This window comes from Chinchilla lanigera, unplaced genomic scaffold, assembly GCF_000276665.1.
Source record: "Chinchilla lanigera isolate Chin_1 unplaced genomic scaffold, ChiLan1.0 scaffold00066, whole genome shotgun sequence".
Taxonomy (NCBI): domain Eukaryota; kingdom Metazoa; phylum Chordata; class Mammalia; order Rodentia; family Chinchillidae; genus Chinchilla; species Chinchilla lanigera.
The window spans coordinates 9,209,499-9,225,477 of NW_004955467.1; the positions used below are offsets into that span (position 1 = coordinate 9,209,499).

General features: G+C 55.3%; 2 protein-coding genes across 5 annotated transcripts in view; both read right to left on the reverse strand.

Moving 5' to 3' along the window:
• Dnah2 (dynein, axonemal, heavy chain 2) overlaps positions 1–1,443 on the reverse strand; it is a 103,853-nt gene extending 102,410 nt beyond the window's left edge. For 2 of the 3 annotated variants that reach the window (XM_005399458.2, XM_005399455.2), the window contains exon 1: positions 1,318–1,443. The gene's annotated coding sequence lies outside the window, so the exon portion shown is untranslated. Of the gene's footprint in view, positions 1–838; positions 973–1,317 lie in introns of all 3 variants that reach the window. The other variant, XM_005399456.2, reaches the window with a different exon arrangement.
• Positions 1,444–8,297: 6,854 nt separating this feature from the next.
• Efnb3 (ephrin-B3) lies at positions 8,298–15,725 on the reverse strand. Of its 2 annotated transcripts, XM_005399467.1 has the most exons (6): positions 15,453–15,725; positions 13,794–14,810; positions 11,335–11,627; positions 11,076–11,168; positions 10,857–10,961; positions 8,298–10,439 (listed from the first exon to the last, which is right to left on the reverse strand). In XM_005399467.1, the coding sequence occupies exons 2-6, from the start codon at positions 13,913–13,915 to the stop codon at positions 10,030–10,032; spliced, it is 1,023 nt and encodes a 340-aa protein (XP_005399524.1). In that variant the 5' UTR covers positions 13,916–14,810; positions 15,453–15,725; the 3' UTR covers positions 8,298–10,029. The 2 variants fall into 2 exon arrangements, with proteins under 2 accessions (XP_005399524.1, XP_005399523.1); XM_005399466.2 differs by lacking the exon at positions 15,453–15,725 and having other exon boundaries at positions 13,794–15,442.
• Positions 15,726–15,979: the final 254 nt, after the last annotated feature.

Genomic DNA, 15,979 nt, shown 5'->3' on the forward strand with positions numbered 1-15,979 from the left:
CAAAGGTTTAGGAATCCCTATCTCAACAAAAGAGTATGGAGAATGTAAGATAATCGGGAAAAGTTCTACCAAGCTGACGTGTGGCTGCTCAAATCACTCTGCCCTACTAAGCCCTGTGTGAATGAGAGAAGGCTCACAAAGGGAAAACTGAACCCATGTTCCCCACCCTTTGTCAAGATATTGAAGCAAACCATGATGCTTCTCCCATGTATCTTCTTTCCTTCCAGTGAAGTGGGAAAATGCTCCTCCTACCCACACTGAAATCTGCAACAGTCTTAAACAAAGAACGGTATTTGCCACGCATGTCTCTAGCTTTTAATTGCTGAGAGGCAAGAACCCTGTTTTGTGTGTACTGAGAAGGTTTCTTAGTACAGGTGGTTGAATTTGTACTAACTGATAAGGAAAAACAAAATCATTTGATTCTAAATGCCGTCAGAGCAGACAGAAACAGGAAAGACAAGAGTCATTCAATAAAGAATTTCACATTGTGTAATGGGGAAAAGGAGATGAGGGCATGAGGAAGGCCGGTGGTGCCTCTTAGAAAAGTGGGATGGCAGGAAGTGGGCACCTCTGGCAACTGTTCAGAATCCCAATGGCCACTTGGACTTGCTGGGCATTCCCTCTTCATTCAGCTATAGCCTGACGGCCACCTGTGGCTTTCCTTCCTCATCTCCACAGGCTGCCACAGGCAGTGATCATAGGTTATGAATTTCAAACTTGAAGGATTTGTACTTTGCTCCAAGGAAAACGTTCTGTTAGGCTAACAAATCAATAAAACCAACTAGGGCAACGCGGCTTCCTCTATCAGCCTCCAGGGAAACATCAAGCTGCGTTTTACCTCACACTGAAGCCTCCGGAGTGTTCACCCAGGGGCTCGCCCCATGATCCCACACTGCAGGCCCCAGCAGGCTCAGTCTTGCTAGCCTGGTACTTATTCTGTTACTGGGAATACCGCGGGAGCCTCTCCTAAAACTGATTACCAGTAGGCAAATTTCCTCTCAGTCACTTCCCCACATCACTGTCACAACAGGCCCCTCTTCTTCATGCTCCCCAACTGCCTCTTCTTTCTGTTCCCTACGCCTGTGCCTTTCCCTCTAGCCACAACTGCTCCTTCCTCTGCGCCCAACTGCCCTTTCTCTTCTGCCACAACTGCTCCCTGTTCTCCCCTCCCCCTACAACTGCCCCTTTTCCCCTCCCCCCACTACTACCCCTTGCACAGCGGCCTCTTCTCGCCCTCTCAGCTGCCTATCCCTAGCCTCTCACTACCGCCCCTTCTCCCCAGATTCCTTCCCTCCTTCCCTCTGCCCCGATACGCACACCTCACAAGCCGACCCTCTCCTCCCTTGGCCGACCGAAGGGCCACACCAGCTAAGAAGTTGCCCCGCGTGGCCCTCTGAGCCCCGCGCCTGCACGCGTCGCCAAGGCAACCCTGGGCCGGGTAGGGTGAGCGTCGGATCTGCGGAGCGGGCCACCTCTGCGCAGGCGCCCTGAATGCCTGCTCTGCGGCCCCACCCGGCGCGGGTCTCCGCTGCGTGGACAAGGGGCAAGAGGGCTGGGGGCCTAGGGGAAAGCAACTAAATCTGGCGGGCCGGAAGAGGGTGGGCGCCGTTGTGAGGACCAAGCTGGAAGGCCTCGGGCTAGAAACAATGCACCACAGTTCCGTAAGACGTTAAAAGGCAGGGAAACCCAAACGCCAGACGCGGTTCCCAGGTGTGTGGGCTCCAGCCCGAACGGGTCCAGCAGATGGCGCCCGGGGTCCCGCCTTTGAGGCTGTTCGCCATCTAGAAGATGCTCCAGGATTTCCAGACAGCCGCCGTGGCTGCAGCTGGGGCGGGAGGGGGCACCGGGTCTGGAGCACCCCTGCCCTCCTGCTCGCTCCCCTCCTGAGTCCGGACTGGGGTTCAGGATCGCGGGGCGTGAGGTGCGAGGGAAAAGAGGGAACACCGGAACTGGAATTTTTGGAATCCGAGGATCGGCTTTGAGAAACATGGGGTGGGGGGGGACTGGGAGGCGGAGACTCCCTGGGGAAGGTGACCGGGCCGGGGAGGGGCTTTGCTCTCTTTAGAAACAAAGGCTGCGTCCTGGGGAAGCGAAAGGAGTGTGTGGAGGAGGGGCAGACCTCAGCGGGTGCTAGGGGGCGCTGCAGGCCGGGGTCACTGGACGGTGCCTGGAAGGCTGCACTCTACCCAGTGGTCACGAGAAGCTTTGAGGAGACTGGGAAATACAGGGAGCAAGCAGCGTCAGGGGGATGGGAGGCGCCCTCCCCGCTTCCATCAATAGTGCCTAATTAAGACAAAGCCAGCAGTGAGCCCACTGATTACATTTCCATGAGGAGCTAAATTGATGACATTTTCTTTGCTGAATGAGAAGAGAAGCTGGCACCTCTGTTTCCCCTTTTTCTGGTTGGTGTTCACACCTGACAGGTCTCATTATACCAGTCTGGCACTGCCAGAGTGGAAGTCCCTGGTACTCCGGAAGGGCAGGTGGATTAATCTGCACCCCAACTCAACCCTGACCTCACCATCCCACCTACTTGATCTTTCTAAAATTGGGAGCCTCTGCCCTTGCCTACCCGCAGCCGCCACCAATATACCTAAGGTGGATTTCTGGACTCTGATTTGTGCCTCTGGCCTAGCTCAGACTCCTGTTGCTGAGAGCTGGAAATGAAGGAAAGAGAGACCCTGCCACACCCCAAGAACAACTGCACAGATCTGCAGGGCTAAGACGGGACATGTGGGTGATTCCTTAAACCAGACGGCAGAGAGAGACAAGTAATTGGTCAGAACCTCCAAGGAAAAGTCCCACACGAGTGAAAATCTGAGGAGAGGCATGGGGTGGGGAGCGTCAAGGGCAGGTTCACGAATCCCTCAGGGAAAGGAACTTTACATAGACCCCATTTCTTTTCCAACTCCCCCCTCAACTGTGGCTGTGCCTAGGGATCCCAGCCCCCAACATTATGCTAAATAGGTAATCAAACATCTCGCTTTGCTAATTACTGCTCAATCGGATTAAACGCTACTGAAGCTCATCAGCATAGGTGGAGGTAGGGGAGGCCATGAAGGGGGGCAGCCACAGCTGTGATGGGGGTCTTGTCCCCAGGGGTTCTGGGGGACAGCTGAGAAACAACCCGGGTAGCAAGGCTGAGCACATCCCAAAGGAAAGGGGCAGAACAGTTGTACCCTCAACTTGGGCATCCTCCCTGTCACAGGCTTTTCCCTCCACCCAGAACCTCATGGCCCTCACAACCCAGGCATCTGGCCATTCCCACAGCTCCCCACACACCCCTGTCCCAGATTTAATAAGTTCTGTTCTCTCACTGTCAATATTTGATTTCTCAGAGCCATCTCCACAGAGAGGGGGGCTCTTCCCTTCTTCCCCCCTACCTTGGCCCTCTTTGGGCCACCCCCCGTCTCTTTGTGCCCCCAACCCTCTCTGAACTTACTGACTTAATGAAATGATATTAAAGTCTTAAGCAACTCCGAGAAGAATGGTTGTTATGGTGAGGGGAGTGGGCAGGACGCCTGGGTCCCTGAGGGGAGCAAGGGCTGAGGAGGGGGACGGCGAGCCAGAGGGTAAGGTCTACAGACCTCCGTCTCCAATAGGGAACAGCAGATTTGGGGTGATCTGGGGTGTCAGACCTCTAGATCTTGGTGGGAAGCATGGTGTGAGGGCAGGGGGCTGGGAGAAGGTGGGAAGAGAGAGGATATGCAGGGTGTCAGGGTCTCAGTTTTGTCCAGAGCATCCATCAGGACGAAGAGGCCAGCTGGGGGGGACAGGACAGGGACTCTGTGCCAGCAGCCTCCCTGCTGGCTGTGCTCTGGGCCAGTCCCGTGAGAACCAGAGTGGATTCCTCTGCAGCCCTGACTCATCCCTCTCCCCCACTTCCCCAAGTGGCCCCCCACAGGTGATTTGTAGATGATGCCCCCTCGATGGCAGGGCCCAGGACAGAATCATTCCATGACATGAGGAACGGAGCCTCCTGAGAGAAGAGAACAGAGGCCAATGGACAGGAAGCCAAGCGCCACCCCCACCCACCCCATCTCACTCCCCTGGGGACCCTGGCCCAGCCCCAGTCCCCTTGGGGTGGTGGGAATGCAAGGACATTTGGCTGGGGCTGATTGATGAGGGAGGAGGCAGCCACTGGGCACTGAGGCTGCTGTTTGCTGAGCACACAGATTCCTCCCCACTCACCAGCTGCCGCCCCCGAGGCTGTGCAGTCCCCCCACCCCACCAGCTACTGAGTTTGGGGGGAGCTGGTGCCTGAGGTCCTGCGGCAACAGGGAAAGAGGGAGAACCAGGAAACCAATGACTGCACCTCCCTATGGGAATCAGGGGTACCTGGACCTGGGCCCCTCAGGACTCCTTCCACATCACTCTTTCTGCCCCGTTGTCATTGCCATTCATTCTGCATCCTTTTTCCTTCTCCCACCCAGCTCTATAAGCTCGTGCCAGCCAACTCCCTACTTCCAACCCAACACTTTTCCCAGGCTGCCTACAGACCCCAAAGCTCTCTCTAGGAAGGCCGCATGTCCACGGATGCCTGGGTAGCCTCTTAACTCCAATTTTTTCCATTCTAACTGAAAATCCAGATGTGCTAGCAAGGGCCAGGATATATCTCAGTGGTGCAGCGCCTACCTGGTAAACGCAAAGTCCTGAGTTTGATTCCTGGTACCCACCTCCCCAAAATCAGATGTGGTATCAGTCATTCCCTATCAGAAATTCCGATCGCAACTCCTTGCCCCATTCCCCTTTAACACCCCGGAACATACCCTTCATGTGAAATTCATATCCCTCAGCTGCTTCTGTTCAGAAGGATGACAAAGTTTGCACTCCTGTCTGCAGCTAAACCCCCAGGTCAGTCTTGATCCTGTACTGTTGCGGGGAGCAACTCTGTGGTACGCTCAGCCCTCTTCATCCTGGTATTTCTGTGCTTTGGACTTTGTGTCTGTCTTAGCCTCCCAAAACTCAGAGCATCATCCTTGGCCTCCCAGAGTTTAAAGGAAAACACAAGTGATTTACAGACACACAAGAAACAAAGGAGAAAGCCAGGTGGGTGGTGCACGCCTATAATCACAGCTACTCGGGAAGCTGAGCCAGAAGGATCTAAATTCAAAGCCAACCTGGGAAATATAGTGAGACCTTGCCTTAAAATAAAAATTAAGATTGGCCAGGCATGGGGGCACACGCCTATAATCCTCACACTTGGGAAGCTGAGGCAGGAGGATTTCTGTGAGCTCAAAGCCAGCCTGGGGGGCTGGGGATTTAGCTCAGCAGCACAGCACCTGCCTGGCAAGCACAGGTTGTGAGTTCGATTCCTGGAACGGGGGGGGGGACAAAAAGCCAGCCTGGGCTACATAGTGAGTTCAGGGCCAGCCTGAACTACATAGTGAAACCCTGTCTCAAAAAAAAAAAAAATAAAACAAAATAAATAAATAAATAAATGTGTGGTGCTGCATGCCTATGAACCCAGCACACTGGGAGACTAAGGCTGAAGGACTGCAAGTTCAAACCCAGCTTAAATAACTTTGTGAGACTCTGTCCCTAAAAAGGGACTGGGGATGTAGCTCTGTGTGAAGGCCCTGGGCTCAATCTCCAGTACTACAAAAATAATTAATTAATTAAAATAGTTTTTAGAAGGGACTAAGGCCAGGCATGAGGGTATACATCTGTAATCCCAGCCCTTGGGAGGCTAGGGCAGGAGAAGCACCATGAGTTCAAGGCTAGCCTGGGCTACAAGGTGAGACCCTGTCTCAAAATCCCCCCAAGTTAAAAATAAATAAATAAAATAAACAAGCTGAGGTTGTAGCTCAGTGGTAGAGCATCCATGGGTTTAAGCCCCAGTACCATGAAAGGAGGAAGATGGAAGGAAGGAAGGAGGGAAGGAGGGAAAGAAGGAAGGAGGGAAGGAGGGAAAGAAGGAAGGAAGGAAGGAAGGAAGAAGGAAGGAAAGAAGGGGGGAAAGAAGGGAAGGAGGGAAAGAGGAAAGAAAGAAGGAAGGAAGGGAAGAAGGAAGGAGGGAATGGAGGGAGGGAGGGAGGAAGAGAGGGAGAAAGGAAGAAACAAAGGAAGGAAAGGCAAAAGAAAAAAGAAAAGGGGGAAATGAATGGGACCAGCTTCCTAAATGCATACCCTAGACCTTAAGTGACTTGCTCCCCACTGGCTGAGGCTAAGGGAGGATAGACCATGTGTGTATGGTGTGATGTCCCTCTTGCTATTACTGAACAGGCCTGCAGACAGGAATGCAAACTTTGTCATCCAACAGAGCCGCTAAGGGATACAAATTTCACATGAGGGATGTATTGGGAGGCATTAAAGAAAGGGGAATGGGGCAAGGAGTTGCAACAGGAATTTCTGTGCCTTTGCACCTGCTGTTCCTTGTCTGGCAAGCCCTTCCCCGTAGTGCCTGGCTTACTCCTCATTATCCCAGATCCTTCTTATTCCAGTTCCTAGTTATTTCAGGAGCTTCCTGACCTAAGCTGAAGCGTTTCCCCATTACTCTCCATCTTGTTACTGTTTTCTTTATATTATTTTATTATTCTTTATATTATTATTTTCAGTACCTGAAATTATACTATCCTTTTCCCCATCTAAATGTGGACTTCAGGGCTGGGAGTGTGTCTCCGTGAAGGGGCATTTGTCCAGCATGCATGAGCCCTGGGTTCCATCCCTGGCACCAGAAACAGAGGGGGAGTGGATTATTTTTTCAAGTACAAATAAATAAACCCAGAAAAATGTGGACTTCATGAAAGCAGAGGTTTTCCCTTGTTCACCGTGAATATCCAGTGCCAGACATAGTACCTGGGACAAAGTAGACACGATGCCAAGTGACCAAATGAACAATGAAGTCTTCCTTCTCCTATATTCTTTTTGTTGTAGTTGCTGCTCTAGGACCCTGTCTTTGTATTTGTACCCAGAAAAGTCAACACGTGTTGTTCTGTGTAGAAGTCACCAGCATTTTCAAATAGCTCAAAGACACACAAGTCACTGCACACGTGAAAGGCTGTGTCGTGTGTGAATGTCAGGTGGTTGGCGAGGAGTCTGTAGATGCCAGCACTCTGAGGGGGTGTGTCCCAGGGTGCTGTGTGGTATGTGCTATTCCTCTCCCCAGCTGTGCATCTGTCCCCAGGTGTCTTCCTGTCTCTCAGCATGTTATGATGTCTTCGCTGCTTTGGTGAGGTGTTTGTCTGTCACAGAGAGTATTTATCCCCACGTCCCTTCCCTCTTGTCTCTCCACCTGTACCTATAGATGTATGTGTCGGGGGAACTCTCCCTCCGCTCCCTTGCCCCTCACACACATAGTCATGCCCCAGTCTTGGACCCCTCCCTTTCTCAGTGGGCCCTGTTGCTGGGCTGAGTTGCCATAGAGACGGTTGCCAAGTCCCTGAGGCTGATAGCCAGCGATGGGGCTGTCGGCTCCATCCACGCGGGAGGCTGAGGGGGGCTTCCCATTGTGTGGAGAAGGGGATGTTGCCAAGACAACCAACCCCCACTAAGGGCCAGAGACCAGCCCTTCCACCCCCCATGAGCCTCCCCACCTCAGGCAGCTCCAGTGTGGGCTCAGAAGGCAGGAGTAAATTCCAGATAGCCCAGCACCTGGCTCCCCAGCTCCCAACTCCCCTCTAGCATCGCCCACACCTCGCAGGACCCAGGCCTCTGGCTGAGGTGGAAGTGGAACAGGGGACCCAGTGAACAAGGAGGGGAAGGGGGACCCTTGACCTCCAGGCAGATGGGAGACAGCGGGAGGGAACCTAAAGTCAGGGGAGGGGCAGGAAGGGCAGAGGTTGTGACCCCTGCTGACTCGCTCCAGTGATGCTCCTGATGGGTGTTTTTGTGATTGGAGAATGGAACTGAGTCTAGGGGGCTGGGCACCTGCGCTTTTTGGAAGAGGCCGGGCAGGATGATGAGCACTTGACACCTGGGTCCCTGAGACCTTCCTACTTTCTTCCGATCAGCTACATTAGTCTCCACTAGCAAACCTCAGAGGTGCCTTGAGGAGGGGTGGTAGGGAATAGGATTCTACCCACGTTTCACCACTCTGCTAATTGTTACTCGCCTTGATTCCCAGGTGCTTTGGATTGGCACCAGACAATACGTATGCCTGTATATTCCCGTACACCCGCATTTGAGAGTTCCTCAGCCTTCGCTCCCAGCCTATGATCCCCTCCCCACAGACTGCCCACCTCACAGTCTAATCCACCTTCTCCCACCCCCCCACCCCCATTCCTCCTGGTTTCGTACCACCCACCCCTCAGCTTGAAAGCCATCCTGTTCACATCATTATTCTCCAGCATCCTCAGCAACTTTTGAAGTTTTTTATTCTTTTTTTGGTTTTTGTTGTTCAAATTTCCCTTTTACAGTAAAACTATTGAGGTGACGGCCATACCCCGCCACCTCCCCCATGGCAATATTAACTTCCTGTTCCCTGGAAGGAGCTGGGAACTACAGCACCAGAGAGATGATTTGACCTCTGGTGGACAAAGCAACCATCTTGGCTGGTGATTGAGGTGACTTGATGTCCAAGGGCAGCTTTGATCTAATAAAACTGAGCTGGGAGGAAACTGAGGCAACAGCCAACTGTGCACTAGAGAGCAGGAAGAGGTATAGGCTGGTGACTATGGAAACAGTGGCCATTTCTAAGTACCACTGTCAGCTACACCAGTCAGTAGGCCACCATTTTGGTCACTAAGAAGGGAGCCGTGTTGGCTTTGAAGGGAAGATGCAATGAACAAGACAGCCATCTGGTTACTGAGGGAGAACACGTGGGCTCTTGGGGTAGTCCTGTTGATTAACAGACATTATATTGAGATACAGGGAGGGAGAAACAAGACAAATCGGACCTGCCACAGCAGACGGCAGTCATCTTAGCTGTCTTAAAATCACACAGAGCACATGGGAAAGGAGATCCTGGGAAGTACCACTGAATACTAGGAAAGTCTTCCTCAGTCCACCTCTGTCCTCTTACAGTCAGTCAGTTCCAGCTTTCTCCTGAAACAGGAAGTTCCTCCTGCCCCCTTCTCCACAGGGTAAGAACCATCCACCTCCCACCCCCAACCCCCCAGACTAAGCCACTTGGAGTTCCAGCCAGACCACTTCCTATTTCAGAAGTGCTACTTCCTGTCCTGGATGAAGGCACTTCCAGTTCCTGCTGCACTGCTTCTGCCACTTTCCAGGCCATTTCTGTCCAGGCCTAGTCACTTCTTGTCTGGAGAAAGTCACTTTCTGTCCCAAGTGGCCCATTCAGCATCAGACCAAGTCCACAATGTCCCAACTGGTTCATATCTTGCTGTCAGCCACTGGACAAAACAGGACACTTCTTCTCGTGGTAGCTGTCATGACCCAACCACCCCAAATGGCTGGAGTAAGTATGTAGAGGCTTGGGGCAGGGCAGAGGAGGCCCTACTACCCATGCCCTGAGCTGGGGTGGAGTGCCAGAGCCTTCCCCATAAGGGCCCCCATTTCTGGTGGACTGAGGGGAGTAGTTGGTATGAGAGGTCAGAAGGGGGGCTGAGGGCTAAGGGGAGAAGTGCTTTGGTGCCCTGCCCAGGAGATGGGAGAGGCACAGGATAAGAAGCCAAGAGGGTAAGGAAGATGCAAGGAGGAGGATGCTAGGGAGGAAGAGAACAGACCTAGAGACAGGAAAGAGAACGAATAAGAGATAGAAAGAAGAGAAAACAGTGAGAGGCATACAGAAGTGCTGACCAAAAGACAGACTGTCCGCCCCAACTCTGGGGAGACAGAGGGACATGGATACCTGGGTCACGATCAGCGAGGAGGCTGAGCCTGTGCTTCCTCCCCAAGGGACACAGAGACACAGGGGTGCCTGTGGCCAAGTGGGAGGGTAGGAGGGGCACGGTAGAAATCTTAAGGGACCCTAAAAATGGAGACAAGAGGAACAGCGGGGAGGAATAAAGGAGCTAGTGAGAGCAAAGGGGGCCAAGGAGATGCCAGAGGTGTCCCTCAAACCGTGAATCAGACCAGAGGAGCACCCCGAGAATGGCTAGACTTAGGAGAGCCAGGCGGAAGAAGCCCTCATACCTTGTAGTAGATGTTTGGAGGGCTCTGCGGGGGCCCATCCTGCACGATGTACACAGGGTGCCCATAGTCACCACTCACCTTCTCATAGTGGGGACAGAAGGGGGGGTCTGCAGCCCCACTGCCCCGCAGAGCTATCCCTAGCTCCCCAGGCTCAGCCTCCCGAGGTCCCATCCCCCCTCCACCCCCCAGGGCCAGAGACCCGCCCCTCCCAAAGGAGCCAGGACCAGGGTGGCGACTCTCCGAAGGCTTGGCCCGCCGTCTCCGCCAACACATGGCACCCCCAGCCCCTGCCACGCCCAGCAAGAGCAGCGCCAGCCCCCCTGCTGCCCCAGCCACTGCAGGCATGCTGGGAGGGGGCAGGGGGCCTTCAGCACCCCGGGAGGTTGCATTGCTGGTGGGGTCACCTGGCGGGGAAGGGGTGGAGGAGGAAAGAGGGGGAGGGGCTGAAGAAGCCACCTGGACATCTGAATACCCAGCCTTGGGGGTCCCCATAGGCTTCCCCAGCAGTGCCCAGACCCCTTGGGGACCCCACTTTATCTCCCCACCCCAGCCTCACTCAGAATCCAGGTGTCCAGCCCTGCGGTTCCCTGCCACCTCATCCTCCCCACTTCTCTGACAGTGCTGATTGAAGCACTGACTTGGCTAATTAGTTCTAATTGAGTCTTTTCCTCATTTGGCTTCCATTCCCCTCCCGCCCTCCTGTCCTCTCTTCTCTTTCCTGTATCATACCCCCAACAAAACAGGAGTGAGGGAGAAGGCGAAGGCAGGGCATCTGGGGTCTGAGAGCAGAGAGGGCACGGGGCCAGTCCCCTGATTCCTACCTGGCATGCTCTCCTTCCCAGGCTCCAGGCTGTGAGCTGCCCCTCTGTCTCTCTCCATGGGCATTTCAGACACAGGTTTTCGGGGGATGGCCCCTACTCGGGGACCTGGAGATGGGGATGACCCAAGAGAGCGGGACTGAGACAACTTCCCCTGACCACTTCTCCAAGTACTGACTGAACCTCTCTCTACCTCCAGCAGGTACCCCCAGCCCCACTCACTCTGTCCCACTCGGAGAAGCACCTTCATGCCTCTGGTCAGGCACACACCACCCTGCAAACTCTCCAGGCCTTCCCGGGTTCCATCAGATGTGGCTGAGAGAGAAGATCAGAGCAAGAGGTTGGCACTCCTGGGTCTCGCCCCTGTTCTGACCCCATGTCCTGAAGGAACACCACTGATTCCAATGAGCAGCCTCCTCATCCACCCACCCCCTTCCCAAGGACCACTTCTCACTTGACCCTGCCCACTGCCCAGCAGTACCAATGATGTAGTAATCACGGTGTGAACGGAACTCATGGCCCCAGAGGTTAGGGCTATACTCCTGGAACTTGATGGTGAAGCGAAGATCCAGGTCTGGCCGGTCACAAGTGAGAAGGAGATTTGGAGCAGGGGGTGCCTCGCAGCGCCGGCCCTGGGCACCCTCTACCAGGTACAGCTTATAGAACTCATAATTAGGAGAGGAGTGGGGACCAGGAGGCCGGGCCCGGGGGCAAAGCAGGTCTAGCCGGTCCCCAATCTGAGGGTACAGCACATAACCACCCTCTGCCTGGAACCTGTGGGGAAAGGGCAGATGGACAAGGAAGAAATATCAGGGGTGTGGCCCCCAGAGCTTTCCCTTCCTCACCTCCAGGACGGCAGCTCTCAGGCTCCTACTTGCCTGCCTTTGTCTGAGTGGAAAGTCTGTTCTGTGAGCTTGGGCACCAAGGACTCTGAGAGCTCACATCAGAAGCAGCAGGAAGCCAGGCTCAGAGGTCTCCTGCCCCTTGGTGTGCCCAAATGCACTCCAGCCCGCCCTCACCACATGCACACTGCCATCTCCCGCTCCATCACCGATGCCGTTGCCATGGCAACAGGATGCCAGTTACCAAGGAGCTGGCCTCTCTGGAACCACACAGCCCACCCCTCCCAGGTGATTTCACTATTCCATGGCAGTCAACCATGGGGGCAGAGCCTCCCTTCCTCCACACCACCACTGAATTTCAGGGATTTCGGGCAAAGGGGGTGAGGTGGAGGGTGAGGAAAAGGATGTAAAAGGTGATCCCAACCAGTGTGTCCCAAGTTAGCCATTAATGGGACAGGAGGCAAAGGCCTAGCTTAGCAATGGCCCTAAGGGAACCAAGGTGTGGAGACCAGCTTGCTCAGGTCATTCCTCTACTCAGTCACCCTGGGACTCAGACTTCCCGGGTAAAGTGCTCTATTGCTTTGGAGTTGAAGTAGTTGATTTTCCTAACCACAACCAACACAACCCAGCATCTCCTGAAAGCAGGAGGGAGGCTGGGGAACCCTTGGGTCCCGCACTGCCATAACTTGCCAACCACAGCAGCCCCTCCCTGGAGACAAGGTCTCAGGTTAAGTCCCAGAGGACTGCTGCCCATTATCTTCCTAGACTACCAAGTGACCCACTCCCTCTCCCTAACATCCAGAAGACCCCTCACAACACCAAACTGCCTCTTCTTGACCCTATCAGGGTAAGTCTTAATTTATGTCCTCACGCTACACCTGATACTCCAATTGCAGCCAGCCTGAGTACAGAAAAAACATTGAGATTATCCCCCAAAGAGATATGGGAGGGAGGGAGGAAAGGATGCCAGAACAGGGAGGTGAGAGGGAGTCTGGGAAGTAAAGAGAACAATAATCCTAGCTCTGCTTTCACGAACATATAATATGTTCAAACACCTTACCTCTAATCCTCATAACAGCTGTAAGGATTGAGGATATAAACTCAGAAAGGTTAAGTGACATGCCCAAGGCCACACTGCTGAAAGAGGCAGAGCTAGGATTAAGACCAATGACTTGATGAGCTCCGCAGTCCCCACCCCACCTCCCCTGACCTCCCACCGCCTCCCCAGGGAAGTAGGAAGTTTTTAAAGCACGGAACTCTTTTGCTAAAAGGAATGAGAACTGCATGGAGGCAAAGGGACCCAGAGGACCTCCCAAAGGTTCTGTTCTACCCTGTATGGCTTGAAGTTTCATGTGACCCTTGGCCTCTTTTCAGAGCAAAGCAAGCATGCCACAGAACAGAGGCCCTGATGGAAGAGTTTGCAGCAAAGACAGGGGGAGGGGGCCATGGGGTCCTCAGGACTCCAGAGACCAGCGGGAAGGAAAGAGGCTGGAGGGCCTCCCAGTTTCTTTAGAAGCCCCAGGCCAGGACGGCAGGCGTGTGTTCCGGCTGAAAATTGTTCGGCCAAGGGCTCACCCACCTTCTTGCTGTGGGCAAGAGTTGAGAGACTCAAGGAGCCTTGGGGAAATTGTTCCCAGAGCCCCCAAACTGAGCCCCTTTCCCTCCCATCTCCAATGCGAGTCCCCTGTGGGAGGGAGGCACCCCTGCCTTCCCCTCAGCGCCTCAGCAGCACCTACTCAAGGGCTCTCTCCTGAGAGCTGACATTAACCAGGCTCCCTCCACTCCTGCCCCCCCCCCACAGGCAGGTTTCCCACAGATCCAAATAACCGCTCCACTGCCCTCCTGCTGCCCATAAACTTTTTATCTTTGCCCCTTTGGGGTCTCCAGACTCCTGACACATGGACATCACCACCCACCTCCAGCTCTGTGTGGGCTCCCAAGATAACTGCCTCTGTAACCCAGCCTGCCACACCAGGGCTCTGGCACCTTCCTCCAGCCTCGCTCCTGCTCACAGAACAGAGGCCCAAGTCCCCAAAGCTCCCACACCCCCTTGCCCTGCCCTTAGGTCCTGGGGTCTCCCCAGCCCCAGTCTGCTCACCTCTTATTCGCGGAGTTCCAGTAGACAGGCTCCAGGCTGAGCCCCGACACCAGCCCCCAAAACGCCAGAAGCAGCAGGGCCCCAACTTGCATACCCCCCAGCCCAGAATGGGGGGCCCCCATGACCCCGCCAAGGCCTGGGGGGCGGGGCACCAACTCCCCCAAAGTCGCTCACCCCCGGGGGTGGGGGGACTGCCTCGGCTGGCCGGCTGTTCAGCCCCGCTCACCCGGTGGGTGGCTGGTGCCCCCGGCTCCCACGCGGACCCGCTTCCCGCTGTCCCAGCGCCCCCGCTCCAGAGCGCTCAGCCCTACAACAGCCCTGGCAGGGGCCGTCTGCAGGCACCCTCCACGGCCCCGGCCCACGCGCCAGCACCCCGAGATTTGTGCGCCGGCCTAAGTAGGGGGCTGGGGGAGCCAGGGTCCAGGCGGAGGCAGCATGGGGTGCCGGGAGAGGGACTGAGGAAGGGGACGCCGAGCCGGAGCCCCAGCCTCGCCGGGATTGAGGGCAGCGGGCTAAGGGAGGAAACCAGTCCCGAGCCCAGGAGGGGGGAGTTAAAGGAGAGGCGGGGAGGGGGAGAGGATGGTGGAGGGAAAAACCGGAGCTGGAGCTCAGTCGGAGCGGGCGGCAGCATCCCGCGGCCCACGCCCCCCACACCTCCCTCACCTCGCACACCTCCCGCCCACCGCGGCCGCCTAGCCCGCCGCCCTGCCTCGCTGCCTGCCGTGGTCTTTCACGCCCCTTTTGTCGCTCGACTGTCCGTCTCTTGCTGGCTTTTTGCCTGTCTCCCCTCCTGCCCTCCGACCTCCCGATCGGTTGGAATCTTCCTCTCTAAAATCCAGAAAGGCTCTCGCTCTCTCCACCCCAAGGAACCCACCCGATCGCTCCCGCAGCCTCTTCTTCCATCCCAAAACACCATCAGGGCTCCGGCTGCTCCGGGCGGGCGGGCGGCTGGGCAGAATGATAACCTTGAAGGCTAGGTACTTCCCCAAGTGCGGCTGAGTTGATCCGCACAACTACCTGTGTGAGGTGGGAAGAGCAGAGCTACTGCTCCCACTGTAGCTGAAGAAACCGAGGTTGGAGGGACCCAGTGACTTGCCCAAGGTCACACGAGAAATCTGGAATAAACTCACAAGCCAAACCAGGAGTGCTCAACTCTTATTCCTAGGGCATCCTTCCTCACTGCTCTCTGGACTTTACTGGTGTAGGAGGGTTAGGCGAAAGGCAGGAAATTAGCAAACTTGGGCCCTTAGGTGGTCGCGGGGAGTGGGGCTGAGGAACGGGGTACCTACAATTCCAAGCCCACACTCCTCAGGAAGGGCTGTTTCCAATTATCCTGGGGGAAGGGAGGAGTTGCCTTTTTGGGTGTAAGAACCCTGGCTTTCAGCACCTCCTGGCAGGGGCGACATTCCTCTCCTCCAGCTCAGGCCTCCACAGCCTCTCGCTTCCCTTTGATTGTGAGGTCCCCAATTGCATCCCCTGCTGACAGTTTCCCTTCAAAGCCCCCCTTCTCAATGCGTGGCAAGGTGTGCGCGGGGAGGGGAGAAGCAGATGGGAAAACAAGGAGACCGCTGCCAGCTGCTGAATAAGTAAGCCCCTCGCCCTGGTCCCGCATCTCAGGGGAAGACGGGAGGTAACAAAGGTGATGTATTTTTCTGGCACCTTTACTCCTTCCTGTGTGTCCTTGACTCTGGTACTGGGTTGCCTGCCTCCTGGAGGAGTCCGGGGGCGGGGGAGGCGGATGCTCCCGCACCCCTTCGCCTTCCCCAGAGCTGAGTAATGGTCCCCCTGCTGCTGGATGATGGTAAACAGTGTAGAGTGCGAGGGAGCGGGTGTCGTCTGTCACTGTCTGCAGTCTCGCATAGTCACACCCAACAGTCTGACACCGAGCTCCTGCCACTCCTGCTCAGCCCTGCTCACCCTGACCCCTGCTGCCCCCACCTTGGGAGTGAGATTTCAAACAGGTTCCCCCCTTCAGTTTACCACGTTGCCTAGCAACCACCCAGTCAATGGCATGAAGCCCCGCCCCCACCCACTTGACTTCACACCAGCTCAGTATTCTATTGGCTCCTGCCTAGTCCCACCTCTCAACCCCTGGTTTCAGGAACAATATGCCAGTCACCCTGCGGCAGGACAAGGGAACCCACTAGTGCTGGTACCCAGCTCATACCTCTGTCATTTAGCATTTG

Bases quoted from the DNA above. Each gene is read 5' to 3' on its own strand.
- Efnb3 (XM_005399467.1), bottom strand. From the start codon at position 13,915: ATGGGGGCCCCCCATTCTGGGCTGGGGGGTATGCAAGTTGGGGCCCTG. The intron at 10,962-11,075 runs GTGAGTGGGGCT...CCCCATCTCCAG, and splicing joins GCTTCTCCGAGTGGGACAGA to GTCCCCGAGTAGGGGCCATC. The intron at 10,440-10,856 runs GTAGGAATCAGG...CTTCCCCGCCAG, and splicing joins TGGGAAGGAGAGCATGCCAG to GTGACCCCACCAGCAATGCA.